This window comes from Capsella rubella, unplaced genomic scaffold, assembly GCF_000375325.1.
Source record: "Capsella rubella cultivar Monte Gargano unplaced genomic scaffold, Caprub1_0 scaffold_7, whole genome shotgun sequence".
Classification (NCBI taxonomy): domain Eukaryota; kingdom Viridiplantae; phylum Streptophyta; class Magnoliopsida; order Brassicales; family Brassicaceae; genus Capsella; species Capsella rubella.
In genome coordinates, this window is record NW_006238917.1 from 10,311,794 (window position 1) to 10,338,029 (window position 26,236).

At 37.3% G+C, this 26,236-nt stretch overlaps 9 protein-coding genes across 12 annotated transcripts; 5 read left to right on the top strand and 4 right to left on the bottom strand.

Moving 5' to 3' along the window:
- The first annotated feature begins 229 nt into the window (after positions 1 to 229).
- LOC17879040 (subtilisin-like protease SBT4.2) lies at positions 230 to 3,303 on the top strand. The gene is made up of 10 exons (XM_006282724.2): positions 230 to 306; positions 408 to 502; positions 723 to 814; positions 897 to 1,143; positions 1,240 to 1,723; positions 1,807 to 1,901; positions 1,999 to 2,208; positions 2,282 to 2,393; positions 2,481 to 2,685; positions 2,774 to 3,303. The coding sequence occupies exons 1-10, from the start codon at positions 262 to 264 to the stop codon at positions 3,298 to 3,300; spliced, it is 2,112 nt and encodes a 703-aa protein (XP_006282786.2). The 5' UTR covers positions 230 to 261; the 3' UTR covers positions 3,301 to 3,303.
- On the bottom strand, positions 2,123 to 5,571 carry LOC111829714 (protein FRA10AC1). Of its 3 annotated transcripts, XR_002833075.1 has the most exons (13): positions 5,458 to 5,571; positions 5,315 to 5,382; positions 4,895 to 4,976; positions 4,639 to 4,722; positions 4,496 to 4,535; positions 4,367 to 4,412; positions 4,218 to 4,276; positions 4,069 to 4,136; positions 3,800 to 3,883; positions 3,653 to 3,702; positions 3,426 to 3,543; positions 3,097 to 3,243; positions 2,875 to 2,965 (listed from the first exon to the last, which is right to left on the bottom strand). XR_002833075.1 is itself a non-coding variant. In XM_023779656.1 (12 exons), exons 1-11 carry the CDS (start codon positions 5,511 to 5,513, stop codon positions 3,437 to 3,439), a joined length of 744 nt encoding a protein of 247 aa, XP_023635424.1. In that variant the 5' UTR covers positions 5,514 to 5,571; the 3' UTR covers positions 2,123 to 2,216; positions 3,426 to 3,436. The 3 variants fall into 3 exon arrangements, 2 of the variants coding, with proteins under 2 accessions (XP_023635424.1, XP_023635423.1); XM_023779656.1 differs by lacking the exons at positions 2,875 to 2,965; positions 3,097 to 3,243 and adding an exon at positions 2,123 to 2,216; XM_023779655.1 differs by lacking the exons at positions 2,875 to 2,965; positions 3,097 to 3,243 and having other exon boundaries at positions 3,320 to 3,543.
- A 203-nt stretch (positions 5,572 to 5,774) lies between these two features.
- Positions 5,775 to 9,043, bottom strand: LOC111829611. 2 transcript variants are annotated; one of them, XM_023779190.1, is made up of 5 exons: positions 8,912 to 9,043; positions 6,800 to 8,629; positions 6,506 to 6,710; positions 6,229 to 6,416; positions 5,775 to 6,145 (listed from the first exon to the last, which is right to left on the bottom strand). In XM_023779190.1, exons 2-5 carry the CDS (start codon positions 8,622 to 8,624, stop codon positions 6,057 to 6,059), a joined length of 2,307 nt encoding a protein of 768 aa, XP_023634958.1. In that variant the 5' UTR covers positions 8,625 to 8,629; positions 8,912 to 9,043; the 3' UTR covers positions 5,775 to 6,056. The 2 variants fall into 2 exon arrangements, with proteins under 2 accessions (XP_023634958.1, XP_023634959.1); XM_023779191.1 differs by lacking the exon at positions 8,912 to 9,043 and adding an exon at positions 8,733 to 8,886.
- On the top strand, positions 8,734 to 9,176 carry LOC111829394. The gene is given in 3 exon segments (XM_023778474.1): positions 8,734 to 8,858; positions 8,861 to 8,950; positions 8,952 to 9,176. Coding segments are annotated over 3 exon segments (363 nt in total). The 5' UTR covers positions 8,734 to 8,810.
- Positions 9,177 to 9,282: 106 nt separating this feature from the next.
- LOC17880016 lies at positions 9,283 to 11,742 on the top strand. The gene is made up of 7 exons (XM_023778796.1): positions 9,283 to 9,440; positions 9,608 to 9,788; positions 9,879 to 9,954; positions 10,058 to 10,153; positions 10,477 to 10,993; positions 11,080 to 11,215; positions 11,318 to 11,742. Exons 2-7 carry the CDS (start codon positions 9,672 to 9,674, stop codon positions 11,510 to 11,512), a joined length of 1,137 nt encoding a protein of 378 aa, XP_023634564.1. The 5' UTR covers positions 9,283 to 9,440; positions 9,608 to 9,671; the 3' UTR covers positions 11,513 to 11,742.
- A 329-nt stretch (positions 11,743 to 12,071) lies between these two features.
- On the bottom strand, positions 12,072 to 12,731 carry LOC17878456 (60S ribosomal protein L27-3). Its single transcript, XM_006284672.2, has one exon. It carries the CDS (start codon positions 12,659 to 12,661, stop codon positions 12,254 to 12,256), a length of 408 nt encoding a protein of 135 aa, XP_006284734.1. The 5' UTR covers positions 12,662 to 12,731; the 3' UTR covers positions 12,072 to 12,253.
- A 2,004-nt stretch (positions 12,732 to 14,735) lies between these two features.
- LOC17880683 (protein PAT1 homolog 1) lies at positions 14,736 to 18,881 on the top strand. Its single transcript, XM_006283085.2, has 5 exons — positions 14,736 to 15,091; positions 15,510 to 15,655; positions 15,758 to 15,814; positions 15,940 to 16,015; positions 16,264 to 18,881. The coding sequence occupies exons 1-5, from the start codon at positions 15,040 to 15,042 to the stop codon at positions 18,309 to 18,311; spliced, it is 2,379 nt and encodes a 792-aa protein (XP_006283147.1). The 5' UTR covers positions 14,736 to 15,039; the 3' UTR covers positions 18,312 to 18,881.
- A 4,151-nt stretch (positions 18,882 to 23,032) lies between these two features.
- LOC17878385 lies at positions 23,033 to 24,442 on the top strand. Its single transcript, XM_023778475.1, has 2 exons — positions 23,033 to 23,255; positions 23,307 to 24,442. The coding sequence occupies exons 1-2, from the start codon at positions 23,033 to 23,035 to the stop codon at positions 24,440 to 24,442; spliced, it is 1,359 nt and encodes a 452-aa protein (XP_023634243.1).
- Positions 24,443 to 24,578: 136 nt separating this feature from the next.
- LOC111829535 lies at positions 24,579 to 26,230 on the bottom strand. The gene is made up of 7 exons (XM_023778779.1): positions 25,726 to 26,230; positions 25,524 to 25,654; positions 25,388 to 25,434; positions 25,210 to 25,311; positions 25,084 to 25,101; positions 24,903 to 25,006; positions 24,579 to 24,739 (listed from the first exon to the last, which is right to left on the bottom strand). The coding sequence occupies exons 2-7, from the start codon at positions 25,561 to 25,563 to the stop codon at positions 24,733 to 24,735; spliced, it is 318 nt and encodes a 105-aa protein (XP_023634547.1). The 5' UTR covers positions 25,564 to 25,654; positions 25,726 to 26,230; the 3' UTR covers positions 24,579 to 24,732.
- Positions 26,231 to 26,236: the final 6 nt, after the last annotated feature.

Here is a 26,236-nt window from a genome sequence, read left to right on the forward strand (position 1 = left end):
TGGTATTTTATAAAAACAATCTAACAGTAGTAATAAACCTTGCCATAGACTGAAAATATTAAATATATAATTAATTCCCATATTTCATTGCATTGTCACGATCATTTCTCTCCATAAGTAATATAGCCACATATTCTCTCTATATATATGATATGAACTAGCAACTTCAACTCATTGTTGTCAACAACAGTAAAAGGTCTCGTCTCTCGATCGATAATGGCGTCCATTGGCTTAGTCCTATGTCTTTCCTCAATTCTTCTCATGAGCCTTTGTCAGATTCCTACAGCTATTGAAGATGAAAGAAAGGCAAGTTATTTATGTTTCGTCTAGTAAACCACAATAATTTTATAAGTATGATCTAAATTTGTATTGTGGTCTCATTCACTGGTTGTGACATTTTGACGCAGGTGTATATTATTTACATGGGAGCTCTTCCTGCAAAAGATTCTTACTCTCCTATGTCTCACCATAACAGTATCCTTCGAGAAGTTATCGAATCAAGGTTTGATATAAAACTCTCAACAACTTAGGGGGCTGATCAAGCTATATTAAAAATCAAAAATAAATTGGGAGGATTTGTAAATAGTTTTCTATATAAATATTTTAACAATGTGAATTTATTTACCAATGTATTGTTGATGAGCCGGCTCGAGTCAAATTCTTATTACCCAAATTTTGTTGCTTGTTGTTTACGTTAATGTTTGTTTATTTTTGTTATGCAGTTCCGTAGAAGATTCTTTGGTGAGAAGCTATGGAAGAAGTTTCAATGGTTTTGCAGCCAAACTCACTGAATCTGAAAGAGATAAACTTATTGGTGAGTACTTTCATGATTATATAAAGATTATCAAACTCTTCATGATTGTTAATTTGATGATGTGATATTGTGTGATTTGAAGGCATGAAAGGTGTGGTTTCGGTATTCCCAAGCAAGGTTTATAAAATTATGACGACGAGATCTTATGAGTTCATGGGACTTGGTGACAAGAGCAACCATGTCCCTGAGGTTGAGAGCAATATAATAGTGGGTGTAATAGACGGTGGAATCTGGCCTGAATCTAAGAGTTTTTCAGACAAAGGCATCGGCCCAATACCAAAAAAATGGAAAGGAACTTGCGCAGGAGGAGCTAATTTCACATGCAACAGGTAAGTAGCATTTTCACTAATTCTTCTCAAAGTTTCTTGTGTGACACGAAAGGATCGAAAGACAGAGACTAATAACCCTAATTTAAATATATACAGGAAGGTAATTGGAGCACGATACTATGTGCAGGATTCAGCAAGAGACACTGAAGGTCATGGGTCACACACGGCTTCAACAGCCGCAGGAAACAAAGTAAAAGGAGTGAGTGTGAACGGTGTGGCACAAGGAACTGCGAGAGGCGGTGTGCCTTTAGGTAGAATTTCTGTTTACAAAGTGTGCGAGCCAGCGGGTTGCAGTGGTGATCGACTGCTGGCTTCGTTTGACGATGCTATTGCGGACGGGGTCGATGTTATAACCATTTCTCTTGGAGGCGGTGTTACTAAAGTTGATATCGATCCTATTGCTATTGGATCATTTCATGCGATGACCAAAGGGATTGTTACTACGGTAGCGGTTGGAAACGCCGGCATTGAACTTGGAAAAGCGGATAACGTTGCACCGTGGCTCATATCCGTGGCTGCTGGCTCGACTGATAGAAGATTTGTTACTAATGTGGTTAATGGAGATGACAAGATGATACCTGTAAGAAGTCTTTTTCTTGTTTCAGTTGATATATGAATGTGCTTGTCGTCGTCTATCATGGTGATTAAAGTATGTTCATACAGGGGAGATCGATCAATGACTTCGACTTAAAGGGAAAGAAGTATCCTTTGGCGTACGGTAAAACTGCTTCAAACAACTGTACAGAGGAGCTAGCAAGGTAACTTGTGACTCAAAGAATCCATAGTGACCTAACTCACTATACTATGTTATGGATAATTGGATATATCGTTTGATACATTTTTTTTTAATGGTAGAGGTTGCGATAGCGGCTGCCTGAACACGGTGAAAGGAAAGATTGTTGTGTGCGATGTTCCAAATAATGTTATGGAACAAAAAAATGCAGGTGCGGTTGGAACTATCCTCCATGTAAACGATGTTGATACTCCTGGTCTTGGTCCTATTGCGGTTTCAACCTTAGATGATACCAATTATGAAGCATTAAGATCTTACCTTCTCTCCTCACCGTAAGAATCTGTTACATAAACAAATCTTTAGTTAGATTCTCTTATGTTAATGACATTTTTCGATATGAAACAGAAACCCGCAAGGAACTATAATGAAGACTGAGACAGCTAAAGACAATGATGCTCCAATCGTTCCCACCTTCTCTTCTCGCGGTCCAAACACTCTCTTTAGTGACATTTTGAAGGTAACGAACACTCAAAAGTCAAAACAAATTAACCAAACTATTTGGTTATAACAGTTGATCAATGACTTGAGGTATATATATATGCAGCCTGATATAACAGCTCCAGGAGTCAATATACTAGCAGCATATTCACCGTTGGGTCAAACGGCACTTCCTGGACAAAGCGTGGATTACTATTTCATGACCGGAACATCTATGGCTTGCCCTCATGCCGCAGGTGTAGCTGCTTATGTCAAGACGATACACCCTGACTGGTCAGCTTCTGCCGTAAAATCCGCTATCATGACTACGGGTAATTATCAACATCAAATCGATCTAATCTCTGAAGGAAAAAAATAAGTTGAATGTGATCTGGATTGATCCTTTTTGTTTTCATGCAGCTTGGGCAATGAACTCTTCCAAAAACGCAGAAGCAGAGTTCGCATATGGATCAGGATTTGTTAACCCTACAGTGGCAGTTGATCCAGGGCTTGTTTACGAAATAGCCAAAGAGGATTACTTGAACATGCTTTGCTCTTTGAACTACTCAGCTCAAGGCGTTAGTACTCTTGCGGGCGGAACCTTTACTTGTTCTGAACAATCAAAGCTTACTATGAGAAATCTCAACTACCCTTCAATGTCAGCCAAAGTTCCAGCTTCATCATCTTCAGATATCACATTTACAAGAACAGTCACAAACGTTGGGAAAAAGGGATCCACTTACAAGGCAAAATTGTCTGGGGATCCCAAACTCAGTATCAAAGTCGAACCAGATACGATCTCTTTCAAGTCAACTGGGGAGAAGAAGTCTTTCACAGTTACAGTCTCTGGCAAGAGTCTTGCTGGTATTTCTAGTATCGTGTCAGCCTCCCTAATTTGGTCAGATGGATCACACAATGTGAGAAGTCCTATTGTTGTGTATACTTAGACGTCAACCCCAAAGTCGATATAATAAAAGTATTATGTTATGGTCTGTATTCTAAAGCCCTTCTCGGTAAATAAGGTAAGTGTTTACATTTCAGGGTTCAAACTAAGTCTAGGCAAAAAGGTCACCTTTTGGAGCTCTACCTATCACCCTTTCCTGGGAACATTCCCTCCATATATTCGTCAAAGTTTTCATCATCCTTGCCTTCTCTATCACCACCTTCTGCCTTGCGCTTTCCCCTTTTTCCTGCGATATGAAACACATTCTATTTCACTCCTTCCCCAAATTATAATATTTTCATAACTGTTTCTACAAAGAATAGACCCAAAATAATTGAACTCCGCAAATTACACACCTTTTCTCCTCTCCTCTTCATCTGCGTCATCTTCACTGCATGATTGATTCCTGAATTCCAAAATTATTATATCTCACTTAATGTAATCCAAAAAAAGAAAAAACATGACTTCTAGTTGTAAATTAACATGAATCTCTTTATCTATACCGTTTTCGTTTCTGCCTTTTCTTTTCTTTACTCTCTGACCTTTCGCCCTCTTTTCTTTTTTTGTAGTAAAGCTTGTCCGCACATCTGGTGCCAAAAGATGTTTGATAATGTGAAAAATAAGGAAAGCAGATAGTCAAGCTTAAACAAAAGCACTGAAACAAACCAGGATACTACTGGTCGTAGGTATTCAATTTCCCAAACCACTACTAATTCTATTCTGAAGGCATAAAAGAAATAGAGATGACAAGCTGTACGATGAATGCCTATACCTCTTACAAGCTACGAGTTTTACAAGGGCTTGTTTGTCTTCTCCAGCTTCATGATAAGAAAAGTTCACCTACAAAAACAGCGATGCTCAGTGAATTAATCCGACCCAAACATTAGAACAATAATTGAGAAAACATCTAAAGATACATGCCTCATAGCTTGCTAAACCGTCCTTTTCATCACAATGTTTGCTCCCACACATAAACTGCCCTGACAGAAAGCAGTTGCATTCACACTCAAGACTCTTATCACAGCTACTTCAAAATAAATCACAGGCAAAGAGTTTGAAGCAATATTAACCTTTCCCAGTCATTACTTCCTTTTCCGTTCTCCATCTTAAACCCATCTACAAACATTCAAAATAAGTCAACGGAACAAAAGTAATACAGGAATTTACGTGAGATACAGTAACTATGCATCTGATTTTACCTGACCAGTCTTGTATCTTGACATGTCAGCTATACAGTATCTTCAATCAGTCAAGGAGTTAGACATGGTGTACTCATCCAAACTCCCGTTAATTAGTACTTGAACAAAAGTAAGTATTAGCTATATTATGTTTTAAAGGATACTCTTTAAAAAGCTTATCATAGTATCGCTTCACCAATCTTTGCTCCCAAGAAGGATTAAAATCATCTTCCTCAGAACGTATAAACCTATAAAAGAAAAAAATTCCAAAAATTACAGAGTTCAAAAGATTATTAACAATGAAAAAGTAAAAGATACATGCTAACATATGGCATATACCAAGTAAGATTCAAAACAGAAACTTGCAGATTCATCAAGAAAGCATCCCAACACAAAAACATATACAAAACTTTACCATACCTGTATCCTTCTCTTAGTGTGTCCTGATCCGTTTTAACGGGTAACTTAACTTCAACTGGCTTATCCTCCCCATAAAAACGAACTGTAAAGCAACAAAAACAAAAGATGAAACCACAAAATCTGGAAAAAAACAAGAATACCAAATCCTGAACCTCATTATAAAACAGTAGCTTAACAACTAGGCAAAAGAAATCAACTTTCCCAATGGAGAACCACAAAACAAAAGAAAACACATGTAAGGCTAACTGTAGCCTCCTTCCTAGCTCAGAGGAGAAGACTGTTCATCAACCAGCTTTGATGTTGGACACATGGATTTGGGGTAAACAGAAAGCCACTTATTTACCCTAAATTCCAAAACTTTTTGTCCATTTAAACCTAACTATCGAGCTACAAATGGAACATTGAAAGAAGTGTTAGTACCGTAGTCTTTCATAAACTTCTTATGCCGCTCGTAAGCATTCAAACCACGAATATGCGCTTGGTATTGCCTACAGAGACAAGAATGAGCAGTCAAACTAAGAAAAACACATAAAACGAATCAAATCGAAAGAAGGAAGACTAACTGCTTGCGTTCTTCTCTGTCGTAGATGTCAGATCTGATCCTCGCCGAAGAAGCCATGTTTCGCCGCCGGTGTCCGATGGAACTGTCGTAGACCTTTCTTTTAGCTTAATCTCCGTCTATTTTTCTCCGATTGTACCAATTGTTTCTTAATGGGCTGGGCCTAATAGACAAACATATGGGCCATTTAAATGTATGCCAGGCCACTGCTTGGTTTATTCTTCAACCATCATCACTTAACCTGTTTTGTATTATCCATTGTATGTTTTTTGCCTAATGCACACTACACTGTGGTAAATAGATGTAGAATCTAAATCAGTGTTGGGGCATTAAGAGGGTGCTTTTATAACATAAGAACTGACAATAACACCCAATATTTGTCAAACATTTTAATATCTGGACAGAACCTGACAATATCACCTAAGAGAGGACAAAGGCATGAGGGAGTATGAAGAAGAATACTGAAACGTCTTGTACAAGAATAAATCTAAAGAGTAAAACCTCTAATAATACAGATCAAACCCTACGACTACAAACAGCTTCCTGTGAGTTAGAAAGAGCCAACCAAGAGGCTTAAACCAACCATGGTATATCTTAGGGACGTCACGTGAATACTTTCTCCGATGTGTTTGTATAATACACTTCATCTCTCACTTCCTTTTCTCCTTTGAATATCTCAGTATCATCGAAACCTGTACACATTTTTCAACTTTTTCAAAAACTCAAAAATCTTCGAAACGGAACAGAAAGTGTGAGGATGCTGAATCTTTTTTACCTGGTCCCAAGTCTTCGGTATCATCGATGATCGGTACTACTTGATTCCTATGAATAGACTCGAGCAACTTCCAGTCCGCACTTCCATTTCCTTCAACACAAGCTAGGTCTCCGGAAACCCAGTCTCTAAAAACATCCATCCTGTTGTGTGATAACGGGTCTAGTGTGTCATCCCCGGTTACAGGACCCCTAGAGGAGACAGAGAACGGTTAGATCTATCCTTTTGTACTCTCTGGAAACTAAGGATTTGACTGAGAAGGGCAAGATTTACGACTTACAGTTGTCTGAGGCGCATGTTGTACTGAACAAATACAAGATCGCTGAGCCGTTTCTGCTCAATGGAGTTCTTCGATTGGTATATTTGTTCGAAAGGTATCTGGTTTCTCCTGCAGCTAACTGATGAACTGCACGTTTGACTAAGAACACGTACCGCAAAACGTGAGAGGTTCAAGCAGCTTTCTCCATATGTAGACCACCACTCAGCTAAGAACCAAGCATGTAAAGAGATTCCAAATAAGAGAAGCACAAAAATGCAATTTACCCAAGAAAAGTCAAAGGAAAATTAACCATACCAGGAAGCGTTGTGTCCCGAGCTCTGATTGCCAAGTTTCTTCCAAAAACTCCATTGCCAGCTTTGTAAGAGGATAACTCCTTGATGATTTTATCTTGAATCTTGTCGTCAGGAACCAATCTCTCGACGCAATCGAGCACCGATAGAATAATTTCACTACGCATTTCTTCGTTGGAGTTATAATAGAATTTTGGGTTAAGAAAGAAACCAGCAGCAAGCAAAGGAGAATGCTGTTGCTGCTCCCACCATCGATCTATAATTTTCCAGTATATCATGTAACTCTCCCTCTCAACCAGATGTGTTTTGATTGCATCTTTTGCTCGGTACAGTGCTGCATAGACATACCCCATTGCAGGCCTCTTTTCAGAACAAACTATCCTCAAAGCCCGCAAAAGAGGACCGGTTAAATGGTTTACCAAATCTACTGCCTTCCAAAAGCCTTCATCAGTGATGGCATTCATCACCAACCCGCTGGGATCTTCCGAATACGAACATTCATTCCACTCTGCCGAAGTAACCATAGCCTGCAGATTGGATTTGAGCTCGGCTATTCTACCCAATGTAGCAAAGTTTGTGGCAGAAGTGCTAAATGCTGGTTGCAGGATATCATTACCCGAAGTAAACTTCCACATCAAGTTCAAAACACCACTACGGTTGTAAATAAATCTTGTGATATCTCGAGCCTGTTCGATAGTCTCACTTATCCAGCCTAGTTTCCCAAATTCCTCGAGCATCTGATCAATGCAATGTGCAGCGCAAGGAACCCAATATAGAGAAGGATACACAAGCATCAACTTTTTCCCAGCATCAATGTAGTGATCTTCGCATTTTGTAATCACTTGAACAACATTGGCATTGCCAACTTCTTCAACCAGCTCCCTAAGTAGCTCAAACAACTTATCCGGCGAAGATAACATCTCAGACGCGTCCACAGATTTCAGAAAGACTATCTTTTCTGGACAGTAAACCAAAAAGTTAAGGACTTTGAGGCCTTTATCAGTGTTCCATTCCTCAACCAAAATGGAACAGCCTGTCCTCTTCCACATTGCTTTGCAGTCATCAATTTCTTTTGTACTTTCCTCTACACAATTCTTCAGTATCCAACCTCGAAGGTCATCATGAGTCGGGGCAGACACTCCGAATCCTCCAGAGGCAATAGCATCGATCATTGGTTGAAAATTAACAGAGTTTACTGCATCCAAATCAGCTCCAATGCCAAACAAAAACCGTCCAATCGCCATATGGATTGTATTCTCCTTATCTCGAAAGGACGGGTGCACAATGTTCTTTACACTACTAATCGCCACTGGAATCAAATTGTCCATGTCTCTACTAATCAGGTCATTATTGTTGCTCCCACTACCATTCTCAAAAGCATTCTTTCTACTCCTGTAAGTCCTTTGCTTTGTTCTGCCACCCATCACACTCTCGGTTTGCACAACCACATCCGAACTACCCGGCGATTTAAAATCGTCATTCATATCAGACTGAACCATCAGCATTTCTCCTTCAATAGGAGGTAAAGCAGCTACAGACAAAGGCTCTGAACTGGATTTTTGCCTCTTCCTCTGGCGTCTCACGGTTCCATCGATACACTGCTGCAAAAAGAGCCTCACATCTTCAGGAACTTGGTCACAGATCGTGCCTTGTCCCTTTTTACCAGCAAGATGTTCCTTCACCCTCGTAATACCTCCCCCTTTGAACATTTTCCGACAGTAGAGACACCTCATCTGAAGTCTATCACCGTATTTGTAAATTTCACAATGCTTCCAAGCATTGTCTTGTTTCTGCGGTGTAAGAGCTACAGGTTCCAATTCTGAATCCATCAAGCCTGTATTCAATACAGAAGAAGAAGGAAAGGTAGAAACTTTGTAAATGGAAATAACATATTAAGCCAAGATCCTAAAATGAAAGCTTTGAGAAATTTCACAAACCAATGATATCAAAATTCAGATAATTCACACAAGTCACATTGATTTAACCATTTTCAAATACGCAAATTCTAAAACCACATGCACCAAAACCTCAACCGAATTACACAATTCCGACAGGAACAAAACAAAAAAAGAGCAAACCCGTAAATTTGTTGTACAAGAAGATGAAGAAAACGAACCTGTTCTGGTTTGTGGCCGGTTACGATGAATCGGTTTCGTAGAAAAGTGATAAAATTCCGGTACGGTAGCTTCGGTTCCGGAGGGGAGGAAACTGGAACCAGCCGGAGACGGAGGTTTCCGATGAACGGAGGAGAGAATCGGAGAAAGATAAGAGAGATGCAATGTTTGGGAGAAATTGACCCGGCCCGATTAGGGTTTGCAGAAATAGGTTTGGCAGCTTTTTTCTGGTTTATGACCTATAAATCTGGCATATCTTTATTATGACGTCACCTATTTGTTTTCCGTTTTTAACACTTTTTTGTTATCCTTTTAAATTCTAAAAACGACGTCGTTGGCTAATTAGGGTATCTTCTGATTAAACGGCGTCGTGTGTTGTTATTTTCCGATTAGCGTCGGTCGTCTTCTTCTCCTCAGTCTTTTGATCTGGTTTTGCTTCAACGTGAAACAGCAACTGAGTTTTGAAGATGATGTTTGTATGTAATCTCTTCTTCTGAGAGAAACCTCTTTGTGATTCAAATAGCATCAGAGGTATGTGTTTAGTTTGTGATTGATCAAAGTTGAAGAAGTATGATAAGAATTAAGAAGAACTTGTTGATCGACTTCTAAAAAACTCGTGATTTTGAGATTGTAGCAAAGAGTGAGTGACATTGTATATGTGAATACTAATACTGTAGTTGCTGAAATAAAATGTGTAGGTAGGTATATGTACATTTGTTTTCGCTGAGGCATTTCGTCGAACACTTAGACGACGACTTAAAGATGGATAAGCTTCTTGAGAATCATCAGTTTGCGACGCATGCCATTGCTGCCTCGGCTTCTGTATCGCTAGGAACTGCTCTCGCTTATCCTCTGGATACAATCAAAACCATAATCCAGGTTTCTTCCAATCTTCTTCTTCAACAAATTTGTAATTTATTATTTCAATCACTTCATTTCTGTGGTGTTGATTTCAACATTGAACTGTAGGTTGGTTCAGGACCCAGTAAGAAATTAGGCCCCTTTCAAGTTGTGAATAGAGTTCTTCGCTTCTCTGGCTATTCAGGTTTGCAAATTACTCTTTTTAGGTTTCAATCATTTTCTGATTCTGCATCAGGCAAAATGGTGTATTGTTTGATCGTTTCTGGTCTTTTTGGACACCAATGCAGGTCTGTACAGTGGTCTTGGATCGTTAACTTTAGGAAGAATTTCAGGTGTTGGTGCAAGGTTTGGTGTCTATGAGATTCTAACAGCTTTCTACAAAGGTATTACGCAGATCCCATGTCTCGATGATTCGATATTAGGTTTTTGTGACTAATTCTTCTGTCCAAGAGAACATCAATTAATTAGACAAGAAGCAACCATTAAAAGGATATTGCCATCTGTTCATAGATTTTAGAATTTGTACCAGTATTATTATTATTATCCATTCATAGCTTTTACATTCAAAGTTGGTTCCTTTCATACCTCGGACAATACCTGATGTTAGTATTAATTTGGTAGCTGAAGTTACGACCTTTTTACTTAAGTGGAACCTTGTTCTTGAAGAATCTAAAGAGTACTTCCTATATGACTTCATTGGTTACAGATGGTCGACATGATAACTATGTAAGTGTTGGTGAAGCTTTCCTGGCTGGGATGGTAGGAGGTGCAGCAGAAACAGTGGTGACTTCTCCATTTGAGCTAATCAAAGTCCGAAAGCAAGTGACCGCTGCATCACGGGCTCCAAATGCTGCCGCTGTTGCAGAGACCGCACCGGTTTCACCCATGGTCACAAAATTGCTAAGAAGATACACTCTTGATGTAAAGTCATTGACACAAACAGTCAGTCTCTTATCCGTCTTAAATCATAAACACCCAAACATGACAGCTGCTTTGCAAGAGTACCCGTGGATGATGACTGGAACAGGAAACCCGCCATCAGCCATGGATGTTAAGAGACCCCTCGATGTTGCTTCACTTGAAGGATATAGAGCTTTATGGAGGAATCTACGTTCAGGTCTTGTAAGAGATTGTCTTTACGGTGGAGTGTTCTTTTCAACATGGCAATTTCTTCACGAGGGAATGCTCAGTTGGAAAGCTGTTGGAATGAATCCCCTGCCCAGGTACTTAACTCTCACTCTACAGAGCTCTCAATTAACTTGAATTTTAACTTGAACTTTAATGATTCTGCAAAACTTGTTGAATTCAGCTCTGAAGAAGAAATCGGACCTTTATCTCCAGTAGCCGTTAGCCTTGCTGCTGGGATTTCCGGTGCCATTGCAGCTGCAGCATCTCATACCTTTGACACAGCAAGAACACGGGCGCAGTGTGTAATATTGCCAAAGGTAAAACAAAATATATCCTCGTTATCTTACTAAGAGATATATGAAACTCAAAGCTCTGTCCTCATTTTCTTTTATGTTTGGTTTCTATTGAATTTTGACCAGTATACAGCAAAAGAGAGGAAGTTTCTGAAATGGAATAAACCCGGGAAGAGATTAGAGAGATGGACAGGAATACATCCTACAGACAGAAACCTCCTGTTCCGAGGAATTGGGATAAGGATAGCACGAAGCTCTGTTGCATCGACGGCCATCGTTGGAAGCTATTACTTAGCTGTCGATTTATTGGTTCCCAAGTGAAGTCAGACATCACAGAGCCTACAAATCTGGCTCGAGTTTGATCAATACCTCAAAAGCGTTTAGCCCGCATTTTGTAGCACAATTAAGGAGAAACATACACGCTTCAATTATACCATCTTAGATTTGTATCTGTCTGCAGTGCCGGGCTTAACAGATTAAACATTTGCTGAATCTATTGACAGAACCTTTTCAATTGGTCGATTATCAATAGCTCAAAAAATCTGGACAAACTTTGTAGTTCATAATGTGATCATTTCCTAACCGAGATTATGAACATGAACTTCATAGTCTAGCAATTTTTGGTAAATACATTTGCTGAAATCTTTCTAATCTACAATGTAAAGTTCAGCTTAACCAAGGGAGATACAGACACGAGACATTGTATCATATTTCTGACAAAGGAACAATGTATTGAATGATTCAAACCCGTAGTCTCAGTGAAACTGGAACATTTCTAAGGTTAACATTTTCAAGCAATGCATCAATTTCAAATCGAGAACAAGATCATTGCAATGAATCTCTAGAACCTAAGCAGATAATTCAAATGGAAACAAATATGTAATCAAAACGCATAAGAGAAACAAAATCCATAATAGAAAATTCAACAAAACGTCTTACACAATCCAAAACAGGTTCCACAATTTTTCACCAAAGTAAATGAAACCCTAGAAACTAAAAATTACGCTTTAAAGATTCAATAACAAAAAGCTCAAAAACGTCCTTGTCGAAATACGAAACTTCTCAGAACCTGAGCTTGGTGAAGAACCATCTGTTCTTGCCGGTCTTGAACCTCTCCTCAAGCTTAGCCTTGGCCTCCTTAAGAGCAGCAACCTTCTTATCCTTGGACTGAAGGTTATCAAGAGTGGCCACTTCCTTGAGATCCACGTCGAGCGTGTAACGCGTAGGCATCAGATGCTGGTAGTTAACGACCTTGATGAAACACTTAACCCTAGATTTCTTGGCAGTCTTCTTGGCTGAGTCTTTGCGGATGACTTTGCTCGGGTACTTCTTGAGTCCGGCGACGAGGCAGTGTCCGTAGCCACGGTCACGGGTACCGTCGTCGAAGGATTTGACGATGACGGCTTTCTTACCGGCGTAACGGCCTTGAAGAAGGATCACGGCCTTGTTCTGCTTCAAGAACTTCACCATTGTTGCTTTCGATGCTTTAGATCCCTTCTCCTTTCGTCTCTGGCTGCTATGAACCCTAAGTGGCGGAATCAATGAGAAATGCGGCTTTAATAGTGTGTGATGCCACAAACTCTTTGGTTGAGGAGAGGACTGAGTAAAAACCCTAGTACCTCTTATTGGGCCGTTTAGTTAGACCCATTTTTTATATTTGGGCTTTATTTTGTTGATGATACCCAGGCTCGGTGAAATGTGAACTCTGATGCCAGAAACTCTTTAGACATGACTAAATTACCATTGTTTCATTAATCAATATTGCTATTGCATTTCAATATATGTGGACTAGTATTAGGTTTTATGATCTTATAGACTTTTCGATTCATGTCGTATATATGAAGGATACTTAGGTCTATTCGTATATATGAGTATAAATTTTAAAAAAGTATTTTAGTCCAATATAGACCTAAATATTCTGTTTAGATCTGATCGTTTTTGAAGGTTTCTAGCTACACGTTTCAAGACGCTCCAGTCGTCATCGTCGCATCTACTCCGAAGTAGTATATCAAAATTTTGATAATTAGATTGGATAGTACTAAACTTTTTTAAATGGATTGAATGTAGTTTATTTTTTGAGAAATTTTATTTATCGAATATTAGAGACATTTTCGATAGATAGGACATAAAATTTATTTTATTTTCGTGTTTTTGATCGAAATTTAACTTTGAAATTATAAACTATTTTCTAAAATTACATATTATTTTAACATATTTTATCTCATTTTTCTAGATTCTCTTGGGATCCTATTATCAAAGTTACTAACTGTAATGTTAATTTTCAAACGTATCTACTTTTTCTTATTGGTTTTATCGTTGTCAACTTTTTTTTGTATCGCACTAGATTGGCCTTTCAATGTATACATTAGCGTGTGTTTCTTTCTTTAATTATGTTTAAAATGTGTCAAAGCTTTATAATTAAAAAAAATGGCCATGCTTGACTTTGTATCCCCTATGATTATGGAGTGTGAACATCTCAATATTTTTACAAATACAATTTTGTAAACTTTGCTTGGCCGGTTACATCATGTCAGCGCAAGTATATGTGTAGGTGTCATTTTATTTTATATCAATAGGTCGTTCTAATTGTGAATAAAATAATTACAAATGACCAAATACAAGATCAAATTGAACCGACCGGATGAAATCTATTCACATGGACCATATAACTTGTCTCTCCATTTAATTTTTGTTAATCTCTATGCAATTAATATTCATAAGTCATAACTAACTTATTTGGTTGAGTTTTAAACAAGTTAAAAAAGCATATGATCTTATATAAAGCCATCAACCAATTTTTTTAATTATATTATGAAGGATCCTTGTTAATTATTATCATATAGTAAGTGGATTTGGTATCTACATAATATGTGGCTATATCAATCACATTTTTTCTTTCTTTCATAGTTATCCAAAACAGTTACACAAATAAACATATAAGTTATGAACTTTTTTTGTTAAGTCTAGAAATGGTTTTAGATTAACGTATTGTTTCAAATATTTTTCTATGATATTTTGATGTTTGATACTTTAAAATAAATATATTTATATATTAACGTTTCTAAAACGTATCTAGTTTCATCAAAAACTCGTTTCTCTTTCGAAACGAAACGTTTCCACATATTCGTTTCTGTTTACATGTAATGTATTCGTTTCCGTTTCGGTTTCGGTTTCCATGCAATTCTACTAGAAAACAAATAAAGATAAAATAATGTTAGAAAAAAGCACCAAAAAAGATTACTTTTTAATAATCACTCTCACTATTCACTAATCACTAATTTTAGTAAACATAATCCTATTTAATTAATAGAAAAAAGTAAGAAAGAAAATCAGAAAGTAGAATATTTACTTTATATTTTTGTCAACAGAAGAGAATTTTTCCTTGACGACAAATGAAAATCTTTTTAATTTTTTCGAATATTAATTTGATTAAGAGATAAATAAAAGTGGAAAGAAATGCTTATTCAGACAGAGATAGCCAAAATAATAAAAATAAAAAGGAAGTGAGGATTTGTTCGGGCAAAGGTCATGTGTCAATGTTACGCACAGCGCAGGGTAAAGAACAGAGATAATAATAAAAAGGCTCTCTCTTTCTCTTTCTCTCTCTCTTCTTCTCTAATCTTAAATCAGAAAAATCTCTTCTTTAGGAAGTAGAGAACTAGAGAAGGAGAGGTTTCCTCCTTCCATGTACTCTTCAATTCCCCGGAGAATCGGGAGCTAATCTTCTTCTACTTTCCTTATCTCTACTTCTTGACAAGTCTTAGCAAACACCCTTTTGGAGATTCGTTTTGTATTCTCTGTTTCTTTGTGTGTGTGTCTCTGTGTTTTTAGCTGTCTTCGTATTGATCATGGAGAGATCTGATTCTAAAGATTTCTATAACTTTGCTCGGACTTCTTCAGGTTTACTTCTCTTTCTTTCTTGGAAGCTCTTTGTCACAAATCGAGTATTAAAGTGTTTTGTTTGTTTAAGTTTCTTTCTTTGATCCAAGATGTGAATGATTTGATTTGCTTCTGATTGGAGAAAACTCTACAGAAATATTTTTTTTTTAATATATGTTTTTGATGTAACAGAGGAGATGATTTATATGTTTTGTCTGATTTTGATTTTTTTCTTTCTTGTTACGGTATACGATTCGATTTGTTAGCTGATCTGGAAAATAGTAAGATTTATAAGCTTTGCTTTAGTGTCGTTCCAAAGCATTGAGATTTGTTTACTGAGATTTAGTTCTACTTTTAGTGGTTTGGTCAACTAATTGTCTTGGTGACATAACTTAACTCATTTGTCTGATGAAAACGGTTTCTTATTTTTCTTGTGCAGATAATAAGAATGCTCTTTTTGACGCATCTCAATATGAGTTCTTTGGTCAAAGTCTTGAAGAAGTTGAATTGGGTGGTCTTGATGATGATGCTTCTGTTCGTGGACATGTCGATGATGAAGCCTATCACTTGTTTGATAAAAGAGAGGTAATTGATTTTGTTAATTGAACTGACTGTGTCTTCTTCTATATTTATTATATAGATGAGATCAATGGATGATAAAACAAACATCTCTACTTGTGGTTTCAGGGTGCTGGTTTAGGTTCATTATCTGACATGGATGATCTTGCCACAACTTTTGCAAAGGTTAGCATTTTGTTAACATTTCCATAGTCTCTCTTTGTGATTAATGATCTGTCTTTCTCAGCTTCTTATTCTTTTACTTGTTTTCTACTTTACTTATCTTATTGTTTTGGTCTTATCTTGTGCAGCTGAACAGAAATGTTACTGGGCCCAAACACCTTGGAGTAATTGGTGACAGAGGATCAGGGTCCTTTTCTAGGGAAAGTGAGTTTTTTGTTTACTGTTTGCTTTCAAGAGTTTTCTGTAGCTTGGCTTTGTTTTCTTGTTCTTCTATGTGACTTTTTTCTTCTTCTTGAACTATGCAACTGAGGGTAAAAACTGTGAGCTTTGTACTTTTCGATATATACATATGGGTTGGTTTCAGAATATGATGGTTTTGTTTCATCTCCTCCTGGAGGTGATGGCTTTGTTTTGAGAGATGATTTTCTTCTAACAGTGCTTTTTGTCTCCAGGCTCCACTGCTACAGATTGGACACAGGATAATGAGTTCACAAGCTGGTTGGACCAGCACACACTTGAAGAACAAGCTCAGGAAGCTAGTTGGCCATCACAGCCACAATCTTCGGCTAATTCAAATTCTCTGTACAGGACATCTTCATACCCTCAGAAGCAAACTCAGCTACAACATTACAGTAGCGAACCGATTATTGTACCAGAATCGACGTTTACATCTTTTCCTTCGCCTGGCAAAAGATCTCAACAGTCTTCACCGAGCCATATTCATCGTGCTCCTTCTCTTCCTGGTGGTAGTCAGTCGAACTTTTCTGCTCCTAATGCATCTCCGCTGTCAAATTCGACTTACCATCTTTCAGGATTGTCACATGGACCGCAACATTATGGTAGTAATCTGGCTAGATATGCATCATGTGGTCCTACTCTTGGTAACATGTCACAACCTCCTCACTGGGTTACTGACCCTGGCCTTATGCACGGTGATCATTCGGGGTTGTTACACAGTCTGGTACAACAGCAGCATTTGCAACAATTGCCTCCTCGGAATGGTTTTACTTCTCAACAATTGATTTCCTTTCAACAGAGACAGTCCCTAGCTCATCTTGCTGCATTACAATCTCAACTGTATAGTTCCTATCCTTCTCCATCACATAAAGCTCCTTTTGCGGTTGGTGAAGTAAGGGAACACAAACATAAGTCATCTCATAGAAGTCGAAAGAACAGAGGCATCTCCCAACAGAACTCGGATTTGGCTAGCCAGAAAAGTGAAAGCGCATTGCAATTTCGATCAAAGTACATGACTTCAGAAGAGATAGAGACTATTCTCAAGATGCAGCATTCCAATTCACACAGTAGTGACCCCTATGTGAATGATTATTACCACCAAGCTCGGCTTGCCAAAAAGTCAGGCGGATCAAGAACAAAGCCTCAGTTGTATCCTTCTCATTTGAAGGATCACCAATCCCGGTCCCGTAGTAGTTCAGATCAGCAACCACAAGTTCATGTGGATGCTCTTGGAAAGATTACACTTCCTTATATTTGCAGGCCACGAGCCTTACTCGAGGTTGACTCTCCGCCTAGCTCTAGTGATGGAAGGTCTGGTCATAAGGGATCTGAAAAGCATCTGGAAGAAGAACCTCTTGTTGCAGCTAGGGTCACCATTGAAGATGCTTTTGGAGTTCTTATCGATATAGTTGACATTGATAGGACTCTCCAATTCAACCGGCCACAAGATGGAGGAGCTCAGCTCAAGAGAAAACGGCAGATACTGCTTGAAGGATTAGCAACTTCTCTTCAACTTGTTGATCCCTTCAACAAAACCGGCCAGAAAACAGGATTGACAGCTAAGGATGATATTGTCTTTCTACGCATAGCGACACTTCCCAAGGGTCGGAAACTGCTCACAAAGTATCTACAGCTTCTTGTACCGGGTACTGAGATAGCTCGGGTTGTCTGTATGGCTGTATTCCGCCACCTTAGGTTTCTCTTCGGTGGTCTACCCTCAGATAGCGTTGCAGCAGAGACAATAGCTAATCTTGCTAAAGCAGTTACGGTTTGTGTTCAAGCAATGGACCTCCGAGCACTAAGTGCTTGTCTTGCAGCTGTTGTTTGTTCATCAGAACAGCCACCTCTCCGTCCAATAGGAAGTCCTTCTGGTGATGGAGCATCAGTTGTGTTGGTCTCTCTTCTTGAGAGAGCTGCTGAAGTAGTTGTAGTGGGGGTAGTTCCACGTGTCAGCAACAACTCTAATGATGGACTCTGGAGAGCCTCGTTTGATGAATTCTTCTCTTTACTTACTAAATATTGCAGAAGCAAGTATGAGACAATCCATGGTCAGAACCTGGAGAATACAGCTGATGTGTTGGAGCTAGCTATAAAGAGGGAAATGCCTGCTGAGCTTTTACGTGCGAGTCTACGTCATACCAATGAAGACCAGAGGAATTTCTTACTAAACTTTGGTCGTAGAGCATCACCACCAGTTAGCGAGGCAACAACAACAACACGTGCAAGTGGTGGTCAGATCAAGTCTGAATTTGTGAGGGGTTAAGGTTTAACCATAATAGGAAACAATGATGATGGGTGGTGTGAGTGGCTGGTGTAGATTTGGTGCGTTTTAGTTGTCTGTGGACTTCTTCTTAAGCTCCTCCTTGTGGTGGTTGAAAGCTGGGGAAAAGGATAATTGAAAAGTGGGAGTTGGTAAAACCGGAAAAAAAACAAAAATAACTGAGTTTTTTTCCGGAGGAGCTGTGTTTTTGTTGCTCTGTGATGAAAACTCCTACCTCTATTAGGACTCATTTAGGGTTTTAGGAGTTTGGAAGGAGACTAGTGTTTGTGTTGTGACCCCTGTATAGACTGATGGTGAATGATGATGATGATGCTGATGGTGTTATGGTGATGGTGATGGGGAAATGGTGAATGGTGCCGTAGCTAAGAGGTCTTTTGTTTGTCTTAGCTTCTTGTTGTGGATCTGTTTTTCAAATATGGGCATTGTAATAATAAGGAACGCAAAGTTTTTAAAAACGTTGTTTCTATTGGATCATGTCTCTTTGAATGTATACTTCTGTTATTTTGTAAGAAGTTGAAAACTTGAAATTTAGTTATGTGTTCTTTTTTAGTACTAGAGAGCATTAGCTTTTCCTATGAGTCGCTCTCAAACTCAATAATGAATCCGGTTGGGATTTTGTTAAGTTATTATAAGTAAGAAAGCTTCTAAACTCAACGAAGAACTGGAATGAATGGTAGTTATGGGTAGCCCTGGGCACGAAGCGAATATTCGGAAAATTTGTGATATTTGTGATTTGCTTCGCTTCGACCGAATAGTTGATTTTGCTATTTGCTTCGCTTCGTAAATTTTCGAGTATTCGGAACTTCGAATATTCGAATATTTTTCGTAATATTTGCGAATTACTTGCTTCGTTTCGCTTCGACCCATTTTTTTTTTTTAAACTAAAAACATATAGTACACAAATATAAAGTGCAAAATATGAGATATTAGAGGTTCTTGTTTGACATGTTTTTAAAATAAGAAGAAAATGTAACCACCGTCCATAGAATTCTCACATTTTATTTTTAATATTGATTTTTCTAATAAAGTTTTATTTGCTTAAGAACAACATTTAGCAAAAAAACCAACGGACCAAAATATAATAATTTGAATAATAAGCCTATAAGATATATACTCAAATCTATAAATACACATATTATATATATATTATAAAATGATTTATATTAATACATATATATAAATATACGAAGCGAAGCGGATATTCGGCACTAAGAAAATCAATATTTGTTATTTGCTTCGGTTTTTACAAATACTACATTTTCATATTTGGTTCGGTTCAATATCTTATAGATATTTGAATTTTTCGAATCGAATCGAAACGAATTTCGAAACGAATCGAATCTAACGAATATTTTGCTCAGGGCTAGTTATGGGGACAGTGGAGCCAATGTTAATCATTTTGGGACATGGTGGTGGTAGGAATTAAGACACGTGAAGCATGTCTTTTTCAAGTTTGGAAACTGCTCACATGCCACGTGCACTTTAGCTGTCTCCTTTTTTTTTTTTTTTTGCTTTTATCTTCTTTTAATACAAGAAAAAGACATGACCCAAACCCGAGAGGTATGATGATGAGGTCTTCATGTTTTGTCTGATTTTTACTTTTGTTTCCTGACCCATTTTGTTTTTTACTTGATGTCTGTTCGTTTATTTCTTACATGTACTTGTGCCGTAACGAATGGGTGGGTTTACATTGTACTACTACTTTTACTATTTGACGGCGACGACTACTTTTTACTATTTGTCTATTTCTTGTCTATTGTTACCATTGACACGTGAAGCATGTTCTCGAGTCCTCATTGGTCGAAACTCGAAAAGAATAGACTAAATAATGTTGGGAGGTCTTTCCAAACCCGATCCCGAAAATCCGATCCGAACCGATCCGGAAAACCAGATCCAAAACCAAACCCAAAACCTAAAAATACACGAACATGTTCTATACCCCTAAATCCGAAAATCCGAATCCGAATCCAAACCAAACCGGAACCCGAATAGATTATCTAAATATACCCATAATATAAATATATAATAATAATTTATTAATATTATATATATTTGTAATAATCTAGTGTCAAAATTATCTAGTTTTAGTATATTTTGATTGTTTTAAAATTATAAACTCTTTTTTAAATAAATTTAAGTAAAAATTTATATAGGTTTTGAAATATTTTAGTAGTTTGGATACTCAAATTTTGAATTTTGAGAATTTCAGGTAATCCAAAAACGAACCCAAAATACTCGATCCGAACCCGAACCCGAAATACCCGATCCGAACCGAAAATCTATAAATACCCGAACGGGTTCTATATATCTAAACACGAAAACTCGAAAATCCGAAATACCCGACCCGAACCCGAACGGTTACCCGAACGCCCATGCCTAGTTGGTATCTCCTAAGAGCACCTCCAATGGTAAGCCCATTGGAGGTTGCTTACAATTTTTTTACATTAAATTTTCAAAAAAGAATTAATAAGCAACTGCATATTAATGTTGAAAATTTTGGTTGTCCAATGGTATAACTCTTAATGAAGTGCTTAAAAACAAAAATTAATTTGATTTGAATATTATTATATTTTAAGTAGATATAAATAAAGATAAATACAAACATTAATTATATTTTATGAAAGAAAACAAGTTATTGCATATCTCTATCTCTATATTAGTAAAAGAGAAGTACAAAATAGAAACGGGTCGGCTCAAAATTATAAAATTAATCCGATTTTAACAATTGGATATTAAAATGGGTTTGGATACATACATCAGATACTTTCCATATCTAATTTTAAGATTATATTATTTCTATAACTAATTTTATGATTTCCTAATATTTCTCTAACTAATTTAATATAATATATTTTAAAAAATTATCATTCTTCGTTAACATTTATTTGATATTATTTTTAATTTATGATATTATACTATGTTGCAATTTGAAATTTTCAAAACGGAAATATAATACTCAACTACACTCGATTAAATATTTTGGACAATGATTTAAAATCAGTATGACCAAATTAACTAATGCAATCAGAAAATTATGAGGAAATAAACTTTTTTTTTTATTTCCCACTCATCCACTCATATTGTGACACATCACCGGCCCTTAACTAATGCTTAAAGACTTAATATAAGCATCAAAGCTTATGTTTTGTGGTTAGTTTGGTATTAAATATAATGCATTTAATATAAGCATTCTATTAAGCATGGCATTCCATTGGAGGTGCTCTAAGTGCTTTTGTAAAAAATTTGTGGTGATCAAGTTTATGAAAAACCAAGTATTGTTCTTTGTACTAGCTTTATTAATTTTAAAAAAAATATATTAATTTTCTTTATACATATAAATTTGGACATATAGCTATTTGGTATTAAAAATCCATAGGAAAAAAAAAATTATTATTTATCTGATAGTCAATAATTCGAAATTAGTCCACTATATTTGCAGATCCACTATCTAAGGATCCAATGGCAGCCACGATACTAGTTGGTATTACTTTAGGCAACAAAATTTGGAAAATAAAGAAATTATATATATATATTGTATTAATGTGTCATATACTGATGTACAAGATTAAACAAAGACTTTTACTCCTACCAAAAAAAAATATATATGTAAAAGTTTTTTTAAAACTAATAGTAACTACAGATCAGATTGAAGAAAAGAAAATGTCTAATAAGAGGTTTAGTAGTATTTTTTGTTTTAATAAAATTATCTAAAACTACAGTTCGTAATTGATGACTACGGTAACTCGTGATGAATGGATGTTTATCATATTTCTTTCGTTCTTAATTTAATGGATGAATTCTTAATTTTTTTTCCTTTCTAACATAGAAGACTTTTTTTTTACATATAAATTTTCAAAATTAAAGTATTTTATTTGTTTTAACAATCTTTTTTCTTAGTCGCATCTAAAATATTTCTTTAATTTATCTTTTTAACTAGTACACAATTATAGTCTTTTCAAAAAATTTGGAAAGACTACAATGTAAAACTTTGGTACATTTAAAACACTTATTTGATCAGACAAACTTTCGAATATAAAGGGAATTAAATATACCGTATGCACAAACTCGAATAAAGGGCAAGAGCAATGTATTTACGATGTAGTAGTAGTCGGTACGTAGATGTCTGTAGTTCTAATATTGTTTTCATATATACATTGTTTAAGGAAGATCTACCCATTGTTTAAGGAAGACTTGGACGAAAAACGAAATATGAGTACAACTACTTGTGTATTATTTTTGTTTTAGTTCGCTGTACGCAATCATGCATGTGTCGACCCAATTTAAACCACTACCATTGGTGGTGGTGGTGTTTAAAATATATAGTACGAGGAAAAAAAGAAAGAAAATAAAAATGAATTTATGATTTCCAAGGTCTATATAAAGAGGCAACCCTAGCAAAGCCAAAAATATACAAACTCAAACTCGTTCTTTCTTTTCTTTACTCGATAAAAAAAAAAAAAAAAAAAAAAATGCTTTCTGCTGAATCTGAAACAGTGATGAGCAGACAAAACCGTTTGGTGCCGTTGCATGAACATCCTTTATCAATATTTACGAAAGAATCTATATATTCTTGCGATTTATGTCAAGGTCGAAATAGCATCTGTGCCTATCAATGCACAGAGTGCGGCTATCTTCTGCACGAAGAATGTATCCGGGGCTTTCTCAACAACCCATCTCCGTGCGGTCACTCTCTCAAGGTCTCCATGCCCAACAAATCACCTCAATATGCAAATGACCGATGCCATTTTAGTAAAAGCCATCTTCATTCTCCGTTTGCTCGTTGCACGATTTGCAACATAAACATTAGTATGCTTCGTATGGGAAATCAACCACCACCCACTATTTATCAACCGAAGCACCACGAGCATACCCTCACTCTTCTTTTAAGGTTAGTCACTTTTACATGTAATGCATGTGGTGTGGAAGGTGACCGCAATCCTTATGTATGTCTTCAATGTAATGTGATGGTACACAAAGATTGTATTGAGGATCTACCGAGAGTCATATGCATCAATAGGCATGACCATCGCATCTCTCATACTTTCCATCTTGGCCAAGGAGAAGGAGAATGGGAATGTGGAGTTTGTCGGAAGAGGATTGATTGGGTATACGGAGCTTTTAAATGCTCTCGTTGTCCTAGCTACGCCGTTCATTCAAGATGTGCGACTAGAAAGGAAGTGTGGGATTTTATCGAACTTGAAGGTGTGCCCGAGGAAGAAGAAGAAGTCGAAGAACCATACAGGGTAATCAACGAGAAAGAGATCGTTCATTTTAGTCATGAAGAACATGTTCTCAGATTGGATGAGAATAATGTTAACTTGCGCTGCCAAGGTTGCGTTCTTCCCATCAACGGAGATCCATGCTACAAATGCGTGGAATGTGATTTCGGCCTTCACAAAGCGTGTGCTAGTCTTCCTCGGAAGAAGCGACGTTTATTGCACAACCACAAACTTGTTTTACAAGTTGATGACTCTTCAGGGTTTTGGTGTAAAGCTTGTAGAACAATTTCTAATGGTTTTAGGTACAAGTGTGTTGACGACTGTGACGATGATGTTGTGTATGATGTTCGTTGTAGTTCGGCATCGGAACCATTTCAGCATGATCTGCATCCACATCCCTTATACTGGACACTGGAACGTTCCAAACGATGTCAAGCTTGTAACGTGGAAACCAAAGATAATATCTTAAGCTGCACGGTATGTGATGATTACGCATTATGCATGGGGTGCGCTACTCTACCAAGAAAAGTAAAACACAGGTGTGATGATCATTTCCTGTCGTTATGTCAAGGTGTCGGAAACGCAAGCGGTGGTAACTTGTGGTGTGATATCTGTGAGACCAAGACAGATCCAAATGTGTGTTACTATACCTGTGAAGCATGTGGTCTCAGTCTCCATCTTAAATGTGTTCTTGGAGATTTTTATTATATGAAGGTGGGAGGCACAGAACCCAATCCTGTAATATTTGCCAACAATGGAGTTACTCGACCATTTTGCATCGCTTGTGAGGCTCGTTGCAAGTTTCCCGTCATCCTGTGGGCAGCTATAAGTGACCTTTCTGCTGGCTACATTTGTTCGAGTGACTGTGCATATAGGCTAGAGGATAAATATTAGGTTAGCGTTTTTAACTTTCTAGATGCTGCAAGAAACTATATATTTGGTAATCTCGAATAAAATCTATATTATAATATAGAAATATTTTCCATTTTATTATTGGGAAAAATGTCAATTAAACCATGAACTTGTTGGTCAACGCCATTTAAACCTTGAACTTTGTCTAAGACCATTTAAATCGTGTAGTTTAGTTTGACTATCATTTTAAACATCACATTTTATTTCAGTGGGCTGGAAGGCTTTAAGAAGATTTAGCAGCAGTAATTTGTCTGTTTCAAACTCCGGGTGGGTCAACATCTGTAGACCACAAAAGTTTGGGAATGAAATTAGCATATTTGTATTAAAAAGGAACTAAATCCAACCAATGTACAACTAGTAACGTTAGGAAGTAGGAAATGTGGTAACCACATGCATCACAAAATTGGCATCAGGATAAGGTCAGGATAAGATAATAAATTACCTTACTGAAACAGTATAAAACTTCAGAAACCACAATATTGGATGTGTTCGGGTTTCCAGCCATAGCAAACTCATCTCTCCAACTAGTTTGAGAAGTTTGATCACCTATTATTATTTAGGTCAGATTAGAACACGCTAAATCGATATCTTTATCTCTCAGCAGGTTGATCATCTCCAGTTACCTTATCTGGATGACTAACCTGCCAATATAAAACCAGACAACTAAGAGTGAGCTGCCATCCCCTAAAAGAGGGAGTGAGGTGTGATCACCTAAGAAACTAAATAGAAAGAGAGATATTTCATACTACCTGCTTCCTTACTATCATCATAAGTTCATTTGAAACTGAAGATCGAAAAGAATCAGCACTTGCACGAGCTGATAGTGCAAGGAGGCTGAAAACCTCATAGACCTGCAATTATGTCTACTTTATAAGTTTTTATACAATACATTGTCATTCCAAGCATATTGTAAAGATATATACCCACCTTATGCAAATTTTCAATACTAAAACCCTCTAAGTAGTCCAAAATACCTATACAACACAAAACAACAAAAATAATAGATAACAGAAATGTAAAAGATCAGCACTAGTGAGTATATACTTATAAGTTCCAGAGAAACCGTTGTATGTGGGAAGAAAAGGGAAGGAGTTGCTGTGCATATTTTTTCACCAGAGCTGTCATCATCTCCAAGACAGAACTGACCTCAAATTTGTTATCAGATCCCACATGTGTCACTAGGGCACCTAGAATCTGCAACCAAATCAAATTAGAACAAAAATGAACTAATTATGCTAAAAACTCGAGTGGAAAATTTTACTGACCTACGAAGATTACTTGGAAATTGAATGTACGATGAGAACCCAGCTATGAAAATAGAGCGAAGGGCAGCGAGGTTATCTCTCTCACCGGAGTTAGCGGAGCAAGACGAAAAGCGACTAGTGAGATTGCGGCGGAAAGCGTGTAGATCGGAAGGAAGACACGGCGGACCGTACGGGTTCATCAGTGTGCATCCGACTTCCGCTAGAATCGCAGTCATCTTCTCCACCGCGTCGGGTTCAACGGATTCCTTTTGCGACTGGGGGTTTTTGAGAGACGGAGCAGCTGAGGATGATGACGGAGGCGGAGGCGGTGGAGGTTTTTTCCGTGAGAGGAACACCATTTTTTCCGGTGACAACGACGGAGACTACTCTCAATTTCGCCTATTGATTCTCCGATTAACAAATTTTCTGAAGAAATTTAGAAAGACGAGAGATTTCAAAAATTGGTAACCCTGAAGAAGCTAGCGCCAAAAAATTCAGCAAAGAGGCTCCCGTCCCCTTCTCACATTTACAC